Consider the following 22,304-nt stretch of genomic DNA (forward strand, 5'->3'; position numbering starts at 1 on the left):
AGTTCCTCGATCTCTATTCATTGCAAACTTAAGGTTAAGTTGGGAAGGGACAACTTGAGTGTATTTTGATAAAGCGAGCCCCCAATCTACTGGTCATGTTGTCCCTTTTTGGTGTTCTTATATGGACCACCTTCATGGATTTCACTCTCAGTTCAGTCATTGCAATACTAGTTCCCAGTTTAGGCACCATTGGGGAGGGCCATTTGTACCTTATCTTTCTGGACCTAATTGAAAATTCATCCTTAGCCATAAATAATAAACAAAATATAGAAGCACAGAACAAACATACATGATGGAATAAATTCTAAACAAAAGGATTAGTGCTACATGAAACACATCATCCAAATCTGTGAAAGGTTGCATCATTAGCCGGATCACTGAAGAATGTCATACAGAGAAGGACCAAAGCCTTTTATCTTTTAAGTATTTTCTCCAAATACACATCAACCAGTTTTCCAAGATATAGATGACCAAGCCAAAGCCTCAAGTCTTATGCTTAAATGGATTCATCTGCTGCTAGTCACCACACCCAAGATATTTTAATTGCTGTACCCACCTATATGATAACTATGGCAATATCTAAAGCATAGATATGCAGCTTCACTTAAGTATGTTTACGTTCTGTCAAAAAATAACACAAAAAGCATGTGAGAAAACAAAATCTCTTGAAAAAAGGAAGGAAAATATACTCCATATTCGAAGTACTGAACAGCTTCTGCTCCATAAAGTATAAACTTTGTAATCCTACAATAGTTGCTGCTAACCAAGAATTCTAAAGATGAGGAGATGTGCATTTCGGTTATCATGAGTAGCAAAATATTTCCTTTAAAAAGTCTAAGTTTCTCATTCACATGTCTGTGCATACTCATTCACTTTCTCCTGTATCCCTTAATGTTGCTTCTATACACCACAAATGATCACAACAGAATGCTACATATTTTTTCCGGATTCCCTGTATATGTGTTTTCCAAGTAATTGACCCAATGTCAACTTTTCTTTAAGCATTAAATCTTACACAAAGCCAAATCAAATTCAGAGTTCATTCCAGAATGTTAAACTGGAGTATCAAGGGGTGTCTGCGGACATCATTAATAATGTGATATCTAAGCTTTACTTAAGCTGATACTTGAAATCTTATTTGTGAAGCAATCTCACCAAATTGAGTCGGTACAGACAGAAATCAGTTAAGAACTTACCTCCATTTTTTTGTTCTTTTCTTACACTTCTTCATAGATAAGCATGAAAGAACCATTTAGGATAAAAAAAAAAAGTTAATGGACATGAGTAGTCTGCCAGCAAAGTATAGTTTTTGTAACCTAGGTCAAACCATAGTCTGATCAGCCAAAGACGTGATCTACAGTTCTTAAGTTCACAATTACGGAAGGAAAGCAGCCAAAGACCACTACATGTGATATGAAGAAAAAGCTCCCGAGTGCTGCAGCACTATTTCAAAATAACTCCATTAAAAGATAGTTCGTTTGTCCTGACAGATCAGTAGAGAAGGAAAATCACAATTTCAGGCAAAAAATTCAAATAAGAATTATGGAAGTGAAGTGGGAAGACATATAGATTTCCCCCCAAGTTCAATAACTAAGGGAGCAGAATATAATGCTGAAATAAAGAGTCAAATATTCCAGTTTCCCAAATGTACAAGAGTTGATTCCAAATGTTGAAAGTTGCTTCCCGTTTCAATTGCTTCTCAAACTGAGTTCCCTCTTGATGAAGAAAAGGAGAAAAAGAGGTGCTTCAGTGGAAGCATGGAGCTCTGAACAAGGCTCATATCACGGTCACTGGTTAGACTCACCCTAAAAGCAGTATTAAAACTTCCTGGAAGGATCACCATTTTATTTCTTACTTCCTTCAGTTTTAAGTGGTGCATACAAGGAAAATTAAAGTCCAGAAAGAAGTAAGGACTAGGGGTCGGCAAGAACACAAATTGCTAAACTCTTCCATCATTGCCTATCAAAGATACAATTGTGTATGTCCTAGAATGCTTCAATATTTATGTTCTTTATTTTGTGGTGCGACCAGTCATTTCCTCCAAACACCCATATCTGGATTCCCTTCTCTAATAATATGCCTACAACTCAAATACTTATTTTGGATTTGCACAAGAAATCATCAGGCCATTAGACTTTTCCAAAAATTAGTATCTAATTAGAATTAAGAAGCTAGACAAAAGAACTCAATATTCCAACCAGAAGAAAATGGATTCCATAGTTTCAACCAATTTATCGTACCCAATACCGAGAAGTAAGAAAAAACTCATAAGCATAAATTGATTTGAGAATGATATAGACTATGGGTATGAATGTTTGTACAATCTACATTGAATCCGCTTGAGGCTAGTTGTGGAATTGAAATTCCTGAATTTGTATTTGAGCTATAATGCTCATTTATAAGCCAAATTTTAAATAATGAAGGGAGGAAAGTCTGCACAGTATGTGCTTTGCTCCATATAGGAAGAAACTAAAATAGATTAGAAAAGGAACATAACATAAAGACAGCGTCTCTACCTAAATAAGACTTCAAAAAGAGAAGCAGCAAGGAAGTTCCTAGTATAATACCCCAATCCCACATTGGGAAGATAATTAGCCCACATATAGTGGGTTTATGAGTGCTAAGTCCCACATTGGCTCCTCACTGTATGAGATTGTGCTTTATAAATGATTCTAAGGAGCTACAATTACAATTTGACTAGTTCTTTTGGAGTGATAGCAAAGATGTAGCTAGCACTTTTCTTGTGTCTTTACAAATGGTATCAGAGCAACATAGTAACGCTATGTGGTACTAGAGTGAATAGTTGATACCAAAAGTGGGCATTCACTGCAAAAAAAAAAAAAAAATAGTAAATGTAGTTCTAATATATCTTGAAAGAGCTCAACCAGAATTATTGCAATCTGAACCAAGTTATTAACACACAACATCTCAAAGAAAAAAGGGATACATCTGAGCGTTCTTGGGTGCTCTGGCAGAGCAGAGCCCATGGAAGAAGATAAAGACACCATCCACTAATGATGGATTTTCTCATCCCTATAATCCCCCCAAGGGCCCCGAATTCAATCATCCTTAACAAACCTATCACTTAAAAAGTGGAAAACACACACACACATGTATATATATAAGACAGATACATGCAACAAATAGTGCCTATGCATACGCACATGGCAGTAGAAGCATATATATATAAACAAGGACACTTTGAAGCACACATATTCATACACAAACAAATACACATACATACATACATATAAACCCACAGGCACATATATGTATAGTACATAATAAAGTTGCTAGAATTCTATACTTACTGATAATTTAACATTTTTACTATATTCATCCTCGTAGTATTGCATATGCTACTTCTAGACCTCTGACAAGTAATTCATCAACAATATGCTTCTGGGGTCATTATGACAATTTATTCATTTCAGATATGTTCATGGTAATATTTGAACACGTAACTATTTATTTCATTTTTCTCCTATAGTCATATTAATCAATTCTGCTTTTTTTACTTGCTAGTTTTGGCAAAGGGAGGCAGCAATGTTAAAGCATCAATTGCAAAACTTGCAAGAAAACCATCGGTAATATCCTTTCCCTGTAAATTTGAATTTATTATAATACATATTAAGCAAGAAACAACATAAGAGAAACGCATAACTAAAAAGTCCTTTACAAGTAGGAAATTTTGTGTTATTGAAACTAAATTGGTCAGGCACTTGTAAACATGGTGCCACTATCCATGCGTTTACACCATTTTCAATTGAACAAACAAGTGAAGAACATTTGCATCAGTATTTTTGGTGCGAGACCTATCATAAAGCTTTTTCTTTCTCAATCTTATGATTCATAACTTTTTTACGCTCAAGAAAACAAGTTATATCATCTAAATTTCAGCAATCAAAATATACAATTCTCTACTTGTCTTTGTGAACACAGGCTTTTACACGCTAATATTCATACATACATGCATATACAAGCATATACATATAAATGTATATCTTCCTTATAGCATATAGGAAAAGGACACATTTTTTTTCTCATGTACCCTTCCCTAGTTTTTGGTAGATCACCACCATACACACCATAAGACCACAAAAAAAACTATGTCAACATAAGTTACATTGCTCCAAACATCAATTTCTAATTTAGCTAGATAAAATTTCCTTCCAAGCCAAGTTGCAGAATTAGCAGTAAAATGAAATAAAGTCAACGCCAATACAAAGTTATAAAAAGGCAATAAACATTAGTTCCATCTCCTGAAGAAGTCAAAGTTAGAGTTGCGGAGCTGGTATTTGCTTTCTAAATGATCTTTTTGTCATTAAATTGGATGCAGTAGCTCAAAAAGAAGAGCCATGTTATTTGTCCAATGTTTTTGGTTATGAATGACCAAATACTTGTCACATTTTAAGAACTTCTACAAACAAGAAGGAAATGTAGTAAATAAATTATGATTTTCGAAGCAACTTGGTTTCATTCGTACCTAGAATTGTTTGTAGAAAGATTTCAATTTTCAGAACAATATGTTTCAAGGGGTGGTAGAATCCAAAGCCACTCGAAAAGGCACTACGATTTTGTCTTTGCCTTGAGGCTTGCTCAGAATAAAAGCCACAAAGACTTTTCCCAGACCATGTTTACACCATTGACCTCGACTAATGCCTCTAGTAATTATAGAAAGATCATCTAGATTGACAAATAAGGCATGTAGACAGTCATTACTCCCCAGTGGATACACCATGCTGGGCCTAGTTAACATGCTCCCCGATCTCAAGCTACAAACACGCTAGATATCTCATGTTAAAAAAAGCAGATCCAGAATACTATGCCATACAGCGAAGAAAATGTTTGTACAATTTTGGAAATAGATTTGACATGACATCCTGTGTACTTGGGGTGCCTTACACTTTTAATAATATTTTGATTACTTATCAAAAATAATAATCATACATGCTACCTAGAGAACTTGAATTGCAGGGAACGGGGAATGGAGCAATTGTATGCTCACAAAAGATAATCTGTGTTTGTAAATAAAAGCTATTAATATTAAAAGAAAAAAGACAAGTATGATAAAAAAGGTGAATCATAGATAAAACCAGACTCCTACACCTCGTCTCACCACTTGCATCATTCTCGAAGTATAGAAACTACCAAAAGTCAATATTAAGAATGTTAAAGAGTAGCAGTAATGTTATAGTTAGAAGATATGGCCCCTTGTATCTCATAAATGTTCCTCACAAGATGTGGCCCCTTGTATCTCATAAATGTTCCTCACAAATGAATTTAATATGTTCAAGATGCAAATTTAAAGGCTTAAATAACAACTATTACCATAACAGGCAAATGATGGGTGAAGAGCTTTCTGGTTTGAGTGTCAAAGATTTGCAGAATTTGGAGAACCAATTGGAAATGAGTCTACGGGGTGTTCGAATGAAAAAGGTTTGAAAGCTTCTTCCCATATACAAAGTTCATTCTTCCAAATACTTGAATATGAAGCACATGCACACTACTTACAATACTTTTTTTACTTGTGTAGGACCAAATTTTAATGGATGAAATAGAAGAATTAAACCGAAAGGTTAACCCTGGAAACAATGGCATCTTAGCTTGTCTTCATTTTAATCTTTTACTATTCACATAGCTAAATTTCATTGTCTTTGTTGCAGGGGCAGCAAATTCACCAAGACAATGTGGAACTGTATAAGAAGGTAAACCTAATTCGTCAAGAAAACATGGAATTATATAAGAAGGTACTAACTTAGAAAACTAATACAACAATAATCTCTTATAAGAGTAATATAATTCAATCCTTGAACTTAAACCAAATTTGAGATGTTCTATAATCACCCTCAACAGAAAAGTTTTTGATCCCAGGTTTATGGAACAAGGGATGTGAATGGAGCAAACCAAACTTCCCTTCTCTTAGATGGTCTTGGCATTGGAGAGGACTCACATCCACCTATCCATCTCCAGCTTAGCCAACCACAGCAACAAAACTACGAGACACCAACAAGAGCTACAAAACTGGGGTACATTACACAAAACATTTCAATCATGAATACCAATTTACTTTGCCAAAATATTGATCCAAAACGTGTTTCCTTGATGGCTGCAGCAGACTACAACTGCCCTAGCACAGAAGATGCAACTGGCGATGGATGTCGCTTGGTCTCTATAAATAAAAGGGCCTATGGTTATAGATTTATGCTTCTATCAGTGGCATAATTCAGAATCAGTGACGTATGATATAAAAGCCAGAGACAATTCAGTAAAATGGCACTCGTTTGAAATGATAAAAAAAAAATAGAAAAAAAAAAAAAAAAAACAAATTTAGCATGTGTGTGATAAGATTAACTGTAATAAGACTCTAATTGAAAATGCACTGCAGCTACCGCGCATTTTTTAGCAGTCTTTTTAGTCATTATCATTGAAATGCACAAACCGGCTAAGAGCATTCACATCCGGTTCTTCCAATTTTGAAGAACAGCCCACTTTTTCTATTTTGAAAAATCAATTTGCATCCCATTCTCTATTTTTTCTCTACTGAATTCTCTATTCCATTAAAATATTCAATCTCATTCCTTTTTTGAAGCTTTTGGAGAGAGATGAGTAGGAAAAGTTTTTTATTAGACTTAAAGAGAGAAATTAATAAAATAAAAGATGAAGGATCATTGTAGAATTTTCTTTAAAATGAAGGATGCACAAGAACTGGAGTAGTGTGATTTTAAGGTGTGGTTCTTCAAAATGTGAAGAAAAATAGTGTTTGAAGGACCATATGTGGATGCCCTAAGAGGTTGATACTAGTTATCTTTTTGGTAAAGAGGAAATGGGGGAAAATGCACATAACCATCTGCATGAAAAAAAAAAGAACCGACACCAACATGTAATTCATGTAAGACTAACTTATACACAAGCAAGCATAACTATAAAAGCATCTCAAACAAAATATTGTTGAAACAGAGCTGTGCAAAGTCGCACCTACCTTCTTGCTGTCCCTACCCCATGTTATACAGGTAACTTCAAAAAGGATTTCATTACCTTTATTGCAATAAAGAGCATCATAGAAGACTTCAGTATAAACAAAAAAAAGACCCTTCTTTACATAAAAAGACAAAAAAGAATACTTCAGGATAAGGAATAAGTGATATAACCAAAACAAAGGGCAAAAAGAAGAAAAAAAAAAAAAGTGGCAGAAAAAGTTTTGCTAAGAAATTTATTAAGCTGCCAGGAACAAGACACCATAGAGTTTGCTAAACGTAAACTAGGCAATATTCAATTTAATTACCATCAAAGTCAATGAGCTTGGACCAGTTTTTATCAAGGTGCATAAAATATTTTATGAATATAATACTTAACTGGCAGAAGTTCAATGTCACTTGAATCCACAAATAGAATAGAAGATCTGCAGCTTTAAATGGCGCAACAGCGGCCACTACTGGTTTACTTAACAAGACAGCTTTATTGATCATCCTGAGCCACTTGTTCAGATTCAGCTTTTTGCATCAAACTTAAAACTGCACAAAAAAGAGAGAGTTACAAGAAAAGATCTAGGTTAGTATGAACGCGCCCACTCACCAAGGATGAAAACTAAGGCATAAATCCAGTATCATAATTCTCTTGCAAAATAGAAAAAGAGTTTTCCCTTTCAACAAAGGTAAGGTCATGTAAAATCACTTTTGGGACTCGGGACTTATTTGAGAACAGGAAAAAAAAAATTGGTATTATCATAAACTGTGACAAGAGTTTAGTTACTGACGCTCCACAGGCATAGCTTACAGAGAAACGGTCCTACCAGCTCTCAGTAAAGAATTCATGCATAAATATTAAATACGATGTAAAGTGCTTTTAAACCATTTGAAATACTAGATTCTACGAAATACCCGATCCCTTAAAAAAAAAAGTTTATTCATTTAAAAGGTCAGGGGTGAAAAAATCATTTACAGAAGTTTCCTCATTGATAATCTCCAACGTGAAGAATTAACATGTGTTGGGTCAAATACCTATAAGTATATCTAGTTGCAGGGCTTGAGACGCTACAAAAAACAATATACAAATTTGAGTTAAAATCATCTACTATTAGAACAAAAGATGGCGAATTTGGCAAGAACTCTGAGCATATCTCTAGCCGAATTATGTAAAACAGTTAAAAGCCACACAGATTCAACTTTCCTAGAAACAAATGCTTATAAAGTAGTACTTGGCCAAGGGATATACCATTGTGCCAACTCCTTTCAAACAATTTTTTTTTTTTTCCTTATGGTAAGTAATCGCAAATTCCTTTGAAACAATTAAGAAAACTTTGGAATTGTTCAGCATATATTTGAATTACAAATTCAGCTTGCTTAAACAGGGTTGTACATTTGCATAGGCATATATAATGCATAACTTTGAAAATACTGACAGAATGAATAAACAACAATAATGAAGAGTCTACTACCAGAGCTGCAAATAATTTCAACTCTGCAACATGTTCCAAGATTATTATGAGAGAGATCGGGCTTAAACTTATGCTCCTAATTTCTCCTCCTCGAATCTAGATGATCTTGTGAACTTTTTAGATTTCAGACACCACTAGGGTGGTTGTATCTTTTTACTTTTTGTGTACGAGAACTTTGCCATTCTTCTAATAAATTATTATTCATCAAAAAAAATTATCTATGAGAGTTTACAATAAGATTTTTAAAGAAATCCTCATCAAAGTGAGAGCCCCACAAATATGCACCAATGGTACTAGCCTTAAAAGAAATTACTTGTACACATTTATACTGAAGTAGATTTATGTAGGGATGCATGACTGGAATAAAATGGGTGCTAGAAAGCCCATTAGGCAATTGTAGAAAATTCCTAAGTTTACTTTTCTTTCTTTTTTTTTGATAAGAGTATAATACAAGTGTTAGCGTTCACTTTGTCATGTTGATACATTTTAAGGAACAAATAAGACTCACTCATTAAGCTAGAAGGATGTAAGGATCATAACTTGCTTTAACAGCGTGTGTATTAATTAAGCCACTACCACTACCATACCATTACTCACATCATAGTTCTTATACAAAAAATACCCTAACATCATTAAGCATCTTTCCCCTTCATGAGGTTTCAGCATTACCACTATCAACACTACAATGCTAACATTACCACCGTGTTGTTGCCTCTATGATATGTTGTCACAATCACTTCCTTGGAATAATGATCAATACCATTCGCAAAGCCAATACCACAACCATTATTGATTATGGTAAAGGAAGCATTGAAAACTGACTTTAATTTTTACCAATAATTTTCCGAATAACTAATATCATTTCACCTAAAAATACAATGGTTAGGATTAGGGCTAGCAATTCATGTTAGCGGGTCGAGGTCGGGGTCAGGTCAACCTACTTGACCCACCAACCCGTTAATGGTTAACCTGTACACAACCCATTTAGTTAAATAAGTCAAACTCTTCAACCCTAAAACGAGCCCACGAGTGAGCCGACTCGCTTAACCCATTTATTAAACGGGCCGATTATTTTGACTCATTTAAACCCAAACGCGACCTGCTTAACCCATTTGACCTAACCCAACACAACCTGTGTGACCTGTTTCAACCCAAACACAACCCGTTTGACCTGTTTCAACATGTATGTATTACATAAAAACTTATGTCATTCATTTTTCTCCATAGACACTACAAAAGACACAAAGGCATCATCTTCCACACAATAGCACTCCGAGTGCTACCAACAATCCATCAATAAGCATACAAGTTCACTATTTGTCAAGGCATAACCCATGACAACCCAAATCAACCGAAGAAAACATTCTATAGGCACTAGCAACATCTACCATAGGCCTCCAACGGCATTGCTCAGAAAAAAGTTTGATAGAACTCAACAATGTGCTCACTAATCTCAGTCAAATTTGAAGTGGTGTTATCCCCAATTATAAGAGTATCTATAGAGTTGTATCTTCTATTAGAGTTGGCTATGGAGTGAAAGAATTTAGTACACTTATCGCCTTCCTTCAACCACATCACCCAGGATTTCTGCCTCCAACTCACCTCCTCCATAAGAGTGCAATTCTCTAACTCTCGAACCACTTCCGCCTTCCTTGTAACCTCCTCCGCATCCAAGGCCCTACTTTCTTCATTCACATCCAACATCCGAAGCTCTTCAAGAAGCATCCTCTTATTCCTACCAATGTTGCCAAACACCTCCTCATTCCATGTCTTCAAATTCAACTTCAGGGCCTTGAGCTTGCAAGCAAGAACAAAGCTCGGCGTACCATGGAACACATAGGAGTCCCACAATTGTTTCACTAGGGCCACAAATCCATCCGCTTTAAGCCACATATTTTCGAATTTGAACGGCTTTTTCCCCCTTGACACATCCCTCAACTCAAGAATGATTGGGAAATGATCTGATCATAGGCGGGAAAGCCTCTTCTGCCTAACCCCCGAAAATCAGGCCTCCAACTCTAGGGAAATAAGAACCCGATCAATCCTTGACCACAGAGGGGGATCATTAGAAATTGACCAAGTAAACAAAACCCCCAATCAATGGAAGATCCATTAGCCCTTGTTCAGAAATAAAGTCAGAAAATTCCATCACGGCCGAATCCAGATGAGCTTCACTTGATCTTTCGCTAGGGAACCAAGTGACATTAAAATCACCCCCAATACACCACAGCATGTCCCACCAACTAATAACTCCAGCCAACTCCTCCCAAAGGAGCTTTCTATCCCTATTGAGGTTCAGACCATAAACCCCAGCAAAAGCCCAAACAGAACGATCCCCAATAGTTCTGAAAGACACCGCCAGGGTGTAAGCCCCCACACAAACATCAACCTTCTCCACCACCCTGATATCCCACATAATCAAAATACCACCCGAAGCCCCGCTAGAATCCAAACAACACCAATCCACATGACTCCGCCCCCATAAGCTACGGACAATTTTGCGAGACATACCCTAAATCTTGGTTTCTTGAAAACAAATAATATCTGCCTTCCAATCTCTGAGCAAATTACTCACCCTCAAACGTTTGTCTTTCTTGAGATAAACAAAACCTAAACATGGCTATTTTGGGAAAATAGTGCTTATTTTTCCAACTGTGGAGCCTGCATTTTCATTCATAAAAAAATTAAGTTAAACAAGATATAAAGGTCGCACAACCACCCCAAAGTAGGAGAAAGCAGCCACCCTTAACAAAGAAGAGGGGGCGGCTGTGTGGCCACCTTTGTCTCATTGGCGTGGTCACCTGCCACCCCTTTCCACTGTTGGGGGTGGTCGTGCAGCCACCTCTCCATTTTTTTTCTTATCATTTTTAAAGTAACAAGGCAGCATTGGCATCAACAAAAATCAGCACTTCTTTTCTCAAAATATTCTTGCAAGGTAAGAAAAGTTTTGTTAAAAGTTTGCTTTGTTTTGGTTTTCAAAAGTGTTTTGTATTATTTTTCAACAAAATTGTTGTTGTTTTTCAATGTCTTGTACTTGGGTATGCCCGATCATTTTCTAATAAAACTTCGATTACATATTAAAAAAAATTGTTTTTTGAGAAAAGTGTGTTCAAAAACTTTAACAAACATAGCACTATCATTTGAATAACTAAGTGTTTTAAAGCACTTAAAGGAACTCTAAATTGTAACAAGGAATATGTCAACCCATAGAATCACTAGTCACATCTCTTTTTTTAAAAAAAGTAATGGAAGATTATTAAAAAGCATAAGGTGGCCCCAAGTAAACAGGCAGAATACACATGAAGCACCTAACAAAAGCCCAAAAGAAAAACAACAAAAACCACATAACCCAATACACCCTTAGACCCAACAAGCACACCAACCCAAACCCCACAAAAACCAAAAGCCCTCTGACTCGAAGCCCACGCAAGCACTCAATGCTACAACACGTGAGCCTTGCCTATCCCACTCCTAGAGGATGCACATATAGCATCATAGTTAATGGAGCATTCTATGTTCAACGGCTTCCTTCAACCTCCGGTCTTAGAATGCGCGCTCTCTATCTCCTGAGGAAGGTTTCTCTTCAATTGCTAAGAGGGGTGCCAAAGTCGAATCCTCAAACCCCTCACACGAGACCCCCACCACAAGACAAACATCCTTATCACAATCCAAATCCCAATCCAAGGGCATAGCGGGGGTAAACACACTCAAAGGGTAAGGGAATTCTCCATCCTCCCCATCCCAAAAAACATCTCCCTGATCCCACACAACAATCTCCGAAGATGGACCAAAGCCTACCGGCCACTTCTAAGATTGGATCAAACCAATCACCCAGAAATCCTCACCCTCACCAGCAGCAAGAGTGACGGAGGAGCAACCACCCAAAGGGAAGGGATAAACTCCTTCCACCCCAACATCCTTTACAACCAAAGCCGACGACAAAACAATCAACACTTTAGGCGAGGGATGATGATTAACCTGCACTGTGAGACTCAGCCCAAGAAACCCCTGCCGAAGAAAACCCCTCACCGGAGGAGATTTATGAACATTAGCCTTCACGGTAACAATCACGCCGACAGAAGGTGGCGCAACAAACACTGACACTGCCTCGGCAGGCAAACTATCGTTCATCTTCAAGAATAGGTTGTCCTTCGTATTTTTGTTATAGCGCTTCACTGGCTTAGTCGCCACCGGGATCTAGGGAACTGAACCAGCCAACCTAAGGCCTAGGCTCCAGATAAGCGGCAGCAAGGAATCGGCTATAAAACACCATAACACAAACAACAACACTTTCAAATGTTGAAACTATAAAACACCTATTATTGGATTCCCCAACCCCCTTGGGAACTAATTTCGAGAAAGTTAACCTCAATCGTGGTATGTTCGTGTTTCAGTGCCTACATTTAGCAATCCCAATTTTAAAGAATAAACAATTGATTTGATTTTAATTAAAGAACAAAAGAGGTTGATTTGTTCTATTTTTAGTTTTCAATATATATATATATATATTTGAATTGATCTCATATCTGAATAAAAATATTATTTGATCTTTAATATTTTCGAACAAATAGAATAATTGATTACATCTCATACCCAAAATAAAAGATCTGATCTACTTTTCAATATTTTCTGATAATGTCATCTTTTGTCTTTATATATTCTTTTTTTCATAAGTAACTTGTGATTATATATTCCATCAAAGTAAAAAAAAAAAAACACATAAAAATTCATATAGACATACATGTATCATCACAAAACAACCCATATTAGCAAACTAATAAGGCCTACCACCCCACACCACAACCTCACTTAAATTAAAACAAAGAGACAAGATAAAAATTGTAGGGAGTATAGTACTACAATCTTGAGAATAGCCAAAAAAGCATGTTACACAGGAGTATAATTTATCAATTACTACCACGGAAAATTGCCCCACAGCTGCGCAATTGTGTGTTCACATCTAATCAAGTAAATGTAAATACCTACCAAATGATACAACTAATAAAATTGAGTATCTTCTGTGTTCAATTAAAACATTTGGAAGGAAAAAAATAAAAAATATAAAGTGCAGCATTCTCAATATTTTATGCAGTCTTCCATGATAAACTTCAGTGAAAGAAGAATGAAATATTCGTACGGAACTCGATAGTCACAATTATGATGATTCACCAGGAATAACAGCCATAAAATATCGCATTGGCCCAATTCTTACAGAAGACCAGTCTATTAACCTAATAACCAGGACCAAAACGCATATCCCGTGACATAGAAGTTCACATCTCGGTAAAAAAAAAGAATGCAATGCGTCCATTGAAGTAAAGTTTAAATTTAAGTTAAAACCATAAAAAGAATGACCCGGCAAGTTAAAAGCTGACTATACAATCCACCATATACAAACCCGCAAAAGAAGATATGAAAGATAAAGAGAGAAGCAGTCGTAAATTCTCACCTGATGGCTGAAGACAGATCATCTTCGGAATGATATCTGCTTGTGATCTTCCAATTAATATCTGAAAAATACTAAAAACGAAATAAATAAACGTAGTACTCTCAAGGAAAATGTGTCACCGAGTTTTGCAGCACAGTCCCGGAACATTTTTCAGTGCTCCGTTTTTGGCCGCTAGAAATGCAAAGAATATAAAGAAAATAGAACTACCAACATGCCTGTGATAAGATTCGTACAGTTTTATCTGCCGTTACTAGCCCATGCTGTCTCGGCAGCCAAACGGATCCTAAAAAGAAACCGTCTCAAGGTCATCAAGCTCCCAAGAAAATACGCTGCAATGCAGAAACGCGAAAAGTTAAAGCAAAATTGAGATCTGGTAAAACCTTCAAGAAACAAAAGTACGACGACCGAAACCTCGTTAAGCGAAAATATACGCAGGAAAGAGCATCGATGCCAACCCTAGGTCAAGAAAATCGCAATCTCAGGCCGGAATAGCTGAGAGAGAAAGAAGAAACGAAACGCGGAATGGGAACAGTGAATCCACTTCATGAGGAAAGTCAATGAAATTGTAGCGAAGAGAGCGCAGAAAGCGAGCGAAGGAAGAGGAGAAAGAGACATGAAAAATATCTGAGTATGAGATGAAAGCGATTCCAATAAAGTAAAGGAATTTTAAATAGCCGGGATGCCCCCACTAGATCTAAATACTTTTCTTTCTTCTTTTCTCTTTTTTACTTTGATTCCCTTTTCTTTTTTTTCTTTTTTTTTTTTTAATTCTAGGTGGTTCTTATTGTCCAAGATTGCGTTTTTTTTTATGTTTCGGGAGTAGGGACAGCTGATGCTTCATCATAGCGAACAGGTTATTTAATAGTTTAATTGATTTGGTTTTGAGTCGGCTTCATAAGCCTTGAGCGATGATTGTTGCCAAATTGAATTTTTGTTTTCTTATCTATAAAATAATAATAATAATAATTGTTTTCCTTTTCTATTTTATGGAATTCAAGTAATTGAACAAAAAAGAGTAACATTACATGGCACTTTACCCAACTCCACATAATCTGATGAAGAGTAGTTGTTTTCATATATTTTTTTCCATAACTCAAGTGTTTATAATATTACAAAATATATAATAAACTTCACTTCTTTATAACAACATACTTTTATGGAATATAAAGTTTATTTTTAATCTCTTATTTTTATTTTTAAAATTAATACATTCATGTTCTCTTAAAAAGACTAAAATGTATTAGCATTTTGTTATATAAAACACATACTACAATTAAAAACAAAATTGAGATTGCACTAATTCAGTGAATTATGACCCATCTGAGTTTGCAATTTCAAAAAATACAATTTAAAAATTACAGTTTTAAAATGTACAATTTGTACAAACAATCTTAAAAAAACGCAATTTAACATTTGATAAAATTACAGTTTAGCCTTCAAAAAAATGTGATTTTAAAAAAGCGCCCATTTACTTGCAATTTGAAAACGCTTTTTTCTTTTATGTTTTCAAATTGCAATTTTTTTTATGTACAAAATCACAATACATTAGCACTCTTATACAACCTTAAATCACAAATTAATTTTTGTTAATATATTTTCTCTTCTATAATGAACATAAAATTATTCAAATTAGATGTCAGTTGAATATTTTTTGTTAAGTTGAAAAAATATATACCTAATTTTGTTACATTCACACAAGCATACTATTAAATTAATAAAAGGCACAATTTTTTGGTGAAGATGACTATTCCTTTTAAGGCCTATTTGGAATTGTATTAGAGGACTTAAAAAGCATTTTTAGTGCCTAAAAAGCTACACCAAACAAAAGTTGTCATGTTTGGTAAAAAATTTCAAAAATACTATTTTTTTACTTTTAAAAATAGCCAAAACACACTTGTGACAAAACATTAAAAATAAAGTTTTTTTTGACTTCAAAGCTCTATTTTTCAAATACAATCTCAAACAAGCTCTTACGCATCTTAATCAATAGATTTAGCAAATTTACGTCCAATGGGCCAAGCAGCTCTTTCTTGAGCCGCAGTTGTTCTACGCCGACTTGAAATTGTGTGGCTGACGTAGTTGGCAAACGAACTACCATAGTGAGAAAAACGAAGGCAATTCTACCAGGGTGCATGTCCCCCTTAATAGTGACCACGTAAAATCACCCAAACCACATAAAAATTAGGTTTTACAAAGGTTGCTCAATTAACAAATGCAACCTTGACACGTAATCCATGTTTGAACCAAACGTTTATTAGTTGTAGGCTCTTTTTCCTATTCGCATCCAGAGGTGTCACGGAGAGAAAAAGTTTTGAGCTAAAACATTGTAAAAAGTACAAAGTAAGGTGTCGACTGGCTAAATAGAAACGTGCCGACCATTTGGACTGTAGTCCTTAATGTACCTATCTTTGTACATCTAAAAATTCTTGCACTAAAATTCAATAAAGATTCATTTCATATTCAATGGTGATCTTAAAAACCACATATGAGTGAAAAAATGTGTGGAAAAGTGAGAATAGCAATTACTCTTGTCTAATACCATTGTAAATCATCAGCAATAAATTGGAATAGTGAATGATAGCAATGCATTCCATACTCAAAAACACACCAAATATTTACTTAAAACTTACATGCAGGACTCTACACGAGTCACCCCATTTATGAATAGCTCAAACCTCAGCTCGAAGAAAGCTCGTTTGTATTCATTTATGAAGGTTAATGAACAAACACAAGTCCGATTTTCAAACTTGTTCCATAAACAACCCAATCTTGAACAGCTCAGCAAGCTTAGGCTGAAAAAGTAAGCTCGTAAATGGTTCTATTTTATTCATATGTGAGCACATAAAACTGATGTAAGAGATATATAGGCTTAATACAGCTCCTCCTCACCTGTTTTGTTCCATACCAATGTAGGATTCAAGCATTATGTCTAATTGTGAGTAGGCATTTATATATTTTTCTGCTTTATTGTCATATTAATACCTGGTGTAGGATTCAATTCAAATACTTTTCGAACAATGAGGATGCAAGTCAAATTTAAAACCAAACACAACTACAAACAAAGTTTACCAAACAAAACATCTCTAACACAGCAATTTTATTGTAACAGCAGTCAAATAAAAGTTCATTTCCTTCTTTTTATTGCACATAATATTATTTCAAGTATGCACAATATTACATATAGCTCTAAGTAGTTTACTCTTCTAAAACAAAACAAAAAATGACAAAAATCGTGGAGATGGTTGCTCCATGTGGGCAAAAGCAACTACCACCAAATTGCGGGCAAATCCTAGCACCAAGGTGGCAAACAGTGTGTAACCATACTCCATAAACTACTAAAAAGAGCTTTAAAAAGTAGAAAACATCAAACGTTACAAGGAGATGTCTTATATTACCAGTATCTAGTGCCCTCCCTCCCCCTCTCTCACTATAGTATAGATATAGAAAGGGATGTGAGGTAAATAAAGCCAATGGGGTACAAAGACCTGAATAGATCATAACCAAAAGATGAGGTCAATAAGTCTGACTATGTTCGTTAAGCATTTTGAAAACTACTTTTCGTTCTTTGATATAATAGAAGGTTGAGAAGTGTTTATTGGTAGGGTCTACATTTGAAAGGTAATTTTTGTGGAGTCCACAAAAAATTAAATGTTTGGTAAAGTGTTCTGAGTTCTCAAAGAAAAAAAAAAATTGACCATGTTCATTTTGAGAAAACACATGCTTATTATTTTTCTACGTGTGGAGCCTAAGTGCCTAACCTCTTATTTATTAAAAAAAATAGAATATATATATATATACACAAAGTGGTGGCCACAAGACTACCTTTGCTCTATTAGGGTGGTTGCACGGCCACCTCTATCCCATTGGGGTGGCTAACAAGGTGGTCATGCAGCTACTCTAATTTTTATTGTTTATTATTTTAAAATAAATAATCAACATCTACCTCAACTTAAAAAAAAAAAAAAAATGATATAAATTTCATTGAAAATGCCAAAAATGGTAGAACCTAAGTATACAATAGTACACCTAACAAGAAAAATAAAAAAATCAAGAAAATCCATAAAACTAGAAATATGAAGCAAGATGGAATCATCTTCCACATTGCTACACTTTGAAGCTACCAGACTACTCTCCTACAAATAAAGAGAATCCACCACTTGTCAAGGCACCCACTCTGTCCTAAAAAAGACCATAAATAGAGTTCCATAAGACACTGGCTATCTTGCAATGGAGCAAAAAATGATCAACAATTTTCCCACTCTTCTTTCACAGGAAACACCAGTCTACCACCATAATACGCTTCTTCCTCACGTTATCTATAGTGAGAATCTTCCTAAAGCGATCATCCAAGCAAAAAAAGTCACTCTCAAGAGACCCTTATTCCGCCTAATACTCTTCCAGGGGAAAGGAGTATAGTCATGGGTAAAGCATTATAGAACGATCTAACTTCAAACAACCATCTCATGAAAGGGGCCCAACAAAACTTTCTTCACCACCCTGTCTCAGTTTGATGAAATACAAGAGATTGAGGAGCGAAATAAATAAATAAATCCACCTCCCAATCATGCGTTGCTCTGATAAAATTAACATTTCATTGATGTGAGTCATTGGAAAGCTGTAAATGATCTCGCACGGAAAGCTATAAAGCGAGCAATATTAAATCACTTCACAAATGCTACCCTTAAGGTTTGATCCCCACATCACACATCATACCAAAATCTTATTTTAGAATCGTTACCCACCTCAAATCTAGAAAACTCCCCCAACCCTACCCTAAAAAAGAGCTTGGTTGAACACAAGTAAAGTTTGGTGGCCGACCACCATGGCAAAACACTGAGGGCGGTATGACCACCCTCGGTGCTAGAGGGGGTGGACAAGACCACTCCTGATGAGCATCAGGGGTGGCTACAGCCACCCCTATGTAGCCACCCCTGGTGCTATCGGGCGTGGCCACAATCACGACCCATGCCATTGGGAGAGGTCGCGGGCACCCCTAATGGGCCCTTCTTGTGTGTATATATATATATATATATATATATATATATAGGAATGTAGAAAAAAAAAAAAAAAAAAAGGATCAATTACTATTGGAGTTCACTAGTGTCACTTATGTAACCCAGTTTCACTTAGGGCTAAGCAAAACCTGCTCAAACTTGAGCCGACCTAACCCGACCCAAGTCTAGGGTGATTCATGATTGGATTTGGCTTAGGTTTGGTATACATTTTTTAATTTTGCTCGGATTAGCTGAATTAGGTAATCATTTTTGAACAACCCCAAATTTTAACCCAACTCAATAATATAATAAAATAAATAAATAAAGAGGAAAATGTGATATATATTTGAATTGTTGAAAATCCTAACCTTCTCGAAGCCTTTCCCTTTGTGCAGAATCCCGAATCCGGGGCTAGGTAAAACCCTAACCTACACTTCTCTCTTTGTTGTTGCCGCTCCATACTATCATCCCATGTTGTCGGTTGCCGATTTGGCAATCCCTTTGCGCCGATCTCTTTGTTGCTACCTCGTTGCATCAATCTACCGCTTACAATATGCATCGAGGATCCATGGTCATCGACAAAGACTCCATCTGTCGCCTCTCACGCAAACCACTCACACAATTCCGCCTTCATAAACCCATCAAAAATCTCAGTCAAATGTAAACCCGTCAACCAAAGGAGTCTATTTAGTGCATTTGAGAGTGAGATGGTTTAGCTTTGAAGCTTGTTTCTTAGCCTTGTTGATTCAGTGTTCTAGTTTCGAGTTTGTACGTACTTTATTTGTTTGGTTTATAATAGATTCTCATTCATTCAAAAAAAAGAGGTTCTCGATGTACTAGGGAAGGAAGAAGAGAGTGCATATGAGGGCTGTTATACAAATAGGGGAAAAAAAAACAGAAAACGAAAATGCTCCTAAGGTGTGTTACAACGTCACTTTCCTTAAGAAAATATTTGCCCCCACCAGAATTGGTATGCAACAGGGTTTACAGCAAATTTTTCTCCAGGATACAATGGAGCCCAGAAACCTCTGTGTTTTTAACTGCGTTATGCACAAACGAAATTAAAACCCGAAAATACCCTTAGACTTTCTATTCTAATCAGAGACAAAAAATAAAAGGATAATGCTTATTTTTAAAATTTAAAACAAGGGTATTAAAGAGAATTGAATTGTCATAGATAATTATCTATTATCAGATAATTTCGAATTTCAAAATAAAACTGCTATTTTGAATTTCGAAGATAAAACTGCTGTTTTGAATTTCGAAATAAAACTGCTGTTTTGAATTTCGAAAATTAAACTGCTGTAAACTGTTAATCCAATTGGCACTTAAATCTGACCGTTAGATTAAATAATTATTTAATCTCAATCGTTAGATCAACAATCCAGTAGATCTAACCATTGGATCTACTTAAGAAGCATCCTACGGTTTAGATCAAACCTCTAGATCGAACGATCTTGACCGTCCAAAAATGAATGGTCATGATCTGATCGCTCCGATGCTTCGTGCTAAGTGCCAAGTGCGCCATCAAGGCGCCACTAGCGCCCTACAGCCCACGCCACGCGAGCGCGGTGCTTCGCACCGTACGGTAACATGTATTAGGGTGTACCCTAGCATAGATCATTTAACAGCTTAAATTTGTTGGAACTTATAAATGCCAACAAAATCTTCACTCTTTCCAATGTGGGATAACTTTCATTCAATGCTCTTTAAAACCTTCCATTTAAAACATTCCCAAGACACAAAATAATATCTATATATATATATTTATTTTGAAAATATTTCAACAAGGGCAAAGAGTAGGGAGGACACAGTGGCGTGGGTGGAGGCACTGAGGGCGATTAAGGAGAACAAAAGATGTTCTTGCTGTGTCACATGCAAATTCCAACGGTAAACCCAATTCCGACCAACTTGAGAATTATGACACCGCGTGGTAAACACGAAATTTGGCTCGGGGTTAGTAACAAGTTTTTTCGTTTCTAACCCCACTGGCCGAAATTTGAAAAGCATAGATTACCACTCCGAAATGGTAAGTAACTAGGCCTAGTTTTACTTAACCGAGTATACAACTGATGTGAGACTCAACATACACTTCTGCAACACTTCTACAATTCCTACTCAACCAATGTGAGACTTAATTGAATAACTTCACAATCTAGGATATTATAATCTTCCCACTCAAATTCTTAATGTCCTAGTTGGGACCTGTGTTGAGCGACAGTGGAACAAAGTCAAGGGGCATTACTAACCTCACTCTGATATCATTTTGTCACGACCCTACAATGTAGTAATCACTTATGAGCTATATCCAAAATAACTAGTCAATACATAAGCTTTGGCATTACTTAGTCCCACTTAGTACCCAAACCAATTTCGAACTTAGCGTGTTGTCATGCAACACCTTAACAATTCGTCTATCCAATATAAAGACTTAACACAATACATCCACAATCCGGTGTATCGCAATCACACCAATAACATCGTTGACGTCCATGTCAAGACCTAAATGGAATTACTAACTTAACATTGATACTATTTTGTCACAACCCAGAGAAATGCTAACCATTATAGCCCAAAAGGACATGTCACTACCGGATCTCTCTAAAATCACATATATAACCCAATTCCACCTAGTAAACAACCAATATAGGACTTTGCACATGCTCACACAATACCTTCGCAATCCAAGGCATCAAATAGAGTGAGACAAGAGGGGAGGGGAGGCGGGGGGGGGGGGGGGTTTGGGGGGAAGAGAGAGAGAGTGATTACAACTTGTTCCATTTATACAGAAATGTCAATAACCACCATAACACCAACAACAATGCCACTTTAAATTGTTGAAACTATAAAACACATGTAGTTATTGGATTCCCCAACCCCCTTGGAAACTAATTTCAAGACAATTGACCTCAATCATGTTATGTTCGCGTTTTGGTTCTCTACATTCAGCAATCCCAATTTTTTATTATGAAGAGGAACCCCTCCAAGGCAGGGCAACTTTGTGCACCCACCCCTGTCAGGCAATCCTCAAACCCATGCAAAGTGCCCCCCCCCCCCTACACAGGCTGGCCCCAAGGAATGTTTGCACTTAAGGGGATCGAACCTTAAACCTAATGGGAATGCCAATTTAAAAAAATAAACGACTAATTTGATTGACTGTAGAGTAAAAAAATGATTTGAATATTTTTAGTTTTCAAAAAAAAAATATTATTTGATTTGGTCACAACCTAAATAAAAATATTATCTGATCTTTAATACTTTTGAACAAATAAAATAATTGATTAGATCTCGTACCCAAAATAAAAGATCTGATCTACTTTTAATATTTTCTGATGATGTTATCTTTTAATCTTCTTTGTATTTATATATTCTACCAAAGTAAAAATCCACATAAAAATAGATATAGACTACATCTATCATCACA

General features: G+C 35.9%; 1 protein-coding gene and 1 long non-coding RNA gene across 5 annotated transcripts in view; one reads left to right on the plus strand and one right to left on the minus strand.

Moving 5' to 3' along the window:
- LOC132189583 (MADS-box transcription factor 23-like) overlaps positions 1 to 6,227 on the plus strand; it is a 20,270-nt gene extending 14,043 nt beyond the window's left edge. The window contains exons 3-8 of the mRNA XM_088510329.1: positions 3,526 to 3,587; positions 5,340 to 5,439; positions 5,537 to 5,578; positions 5,667 to 5,750; positions 5,875 to 6,029; positions 6,116 to 6,227. Coding sequence (XP_088366455.1) covers positions 3,526 to 3,587; positions 5,340 to 5,439; positions 5,537 to 5,578; positions 5,667 to 5,750; positions 5,875 to 6,029; positions 6,116 to 6,134 — 462 coding nt within the window. The 3' untranslated portion in view covers positions 6,135 to 6,227. The remainder of the gene's footprint in view (positions 1 to 3,525; positions 3,588 to 5,339; positions 5,440 to 5,536; positions 5,579 to 5,666; positions 5,751 to 5,874; positions 6,030 to 6,115) is intronic.
- LOC132189584 (uncharacterized) overlaps positions 1 to 14,525 on the minus strand; it is a 16,876-nt gene extending 2,351 nt beyond the window's left edge. For 2 of the 4 annotated variants that reach the window (XR_015909065.1, XR_015909064.1), the window contains exons 1-4: positions 14,298 to 14,525; positions 14,102 to 14,215; positions 13,887 to 13,947; positions 7,357 to 7,514 (exon numbers count right to left, since the gene is read on the minus strand). This is a non-coding gene — a long non-coding RNA (uncharacterized LOC132189584). Of the gene's footprint in view, positions 1 to 7,356; positions 7,515 to 13,886; positions 13,958 to 14,101; positions 14,216 to 14,297 lie in introns of all 4 variants that reach the window. The other 2 variants (XR_009441046.2, XR_009441048.2) reach the window with 2 other exon arrangements.
- Between the last annotated feature and the right edge of the window lie 7,779 nt (positions 14,526 to 22,304).

Source organism: Corylus avellana, chromosome 9, assembly GCF_965113065.1.
Source record: "Corylus avellana chromosome 9, dhCorAvel1.hap1.2, whole genome shotgun sequence".
Lineage (NCBI taxonomy): Eukaryota > Viridiplantae > Streptophyta > Magnoliopsida > Fagales > Betulaceae > Corylus > Corylus avellana.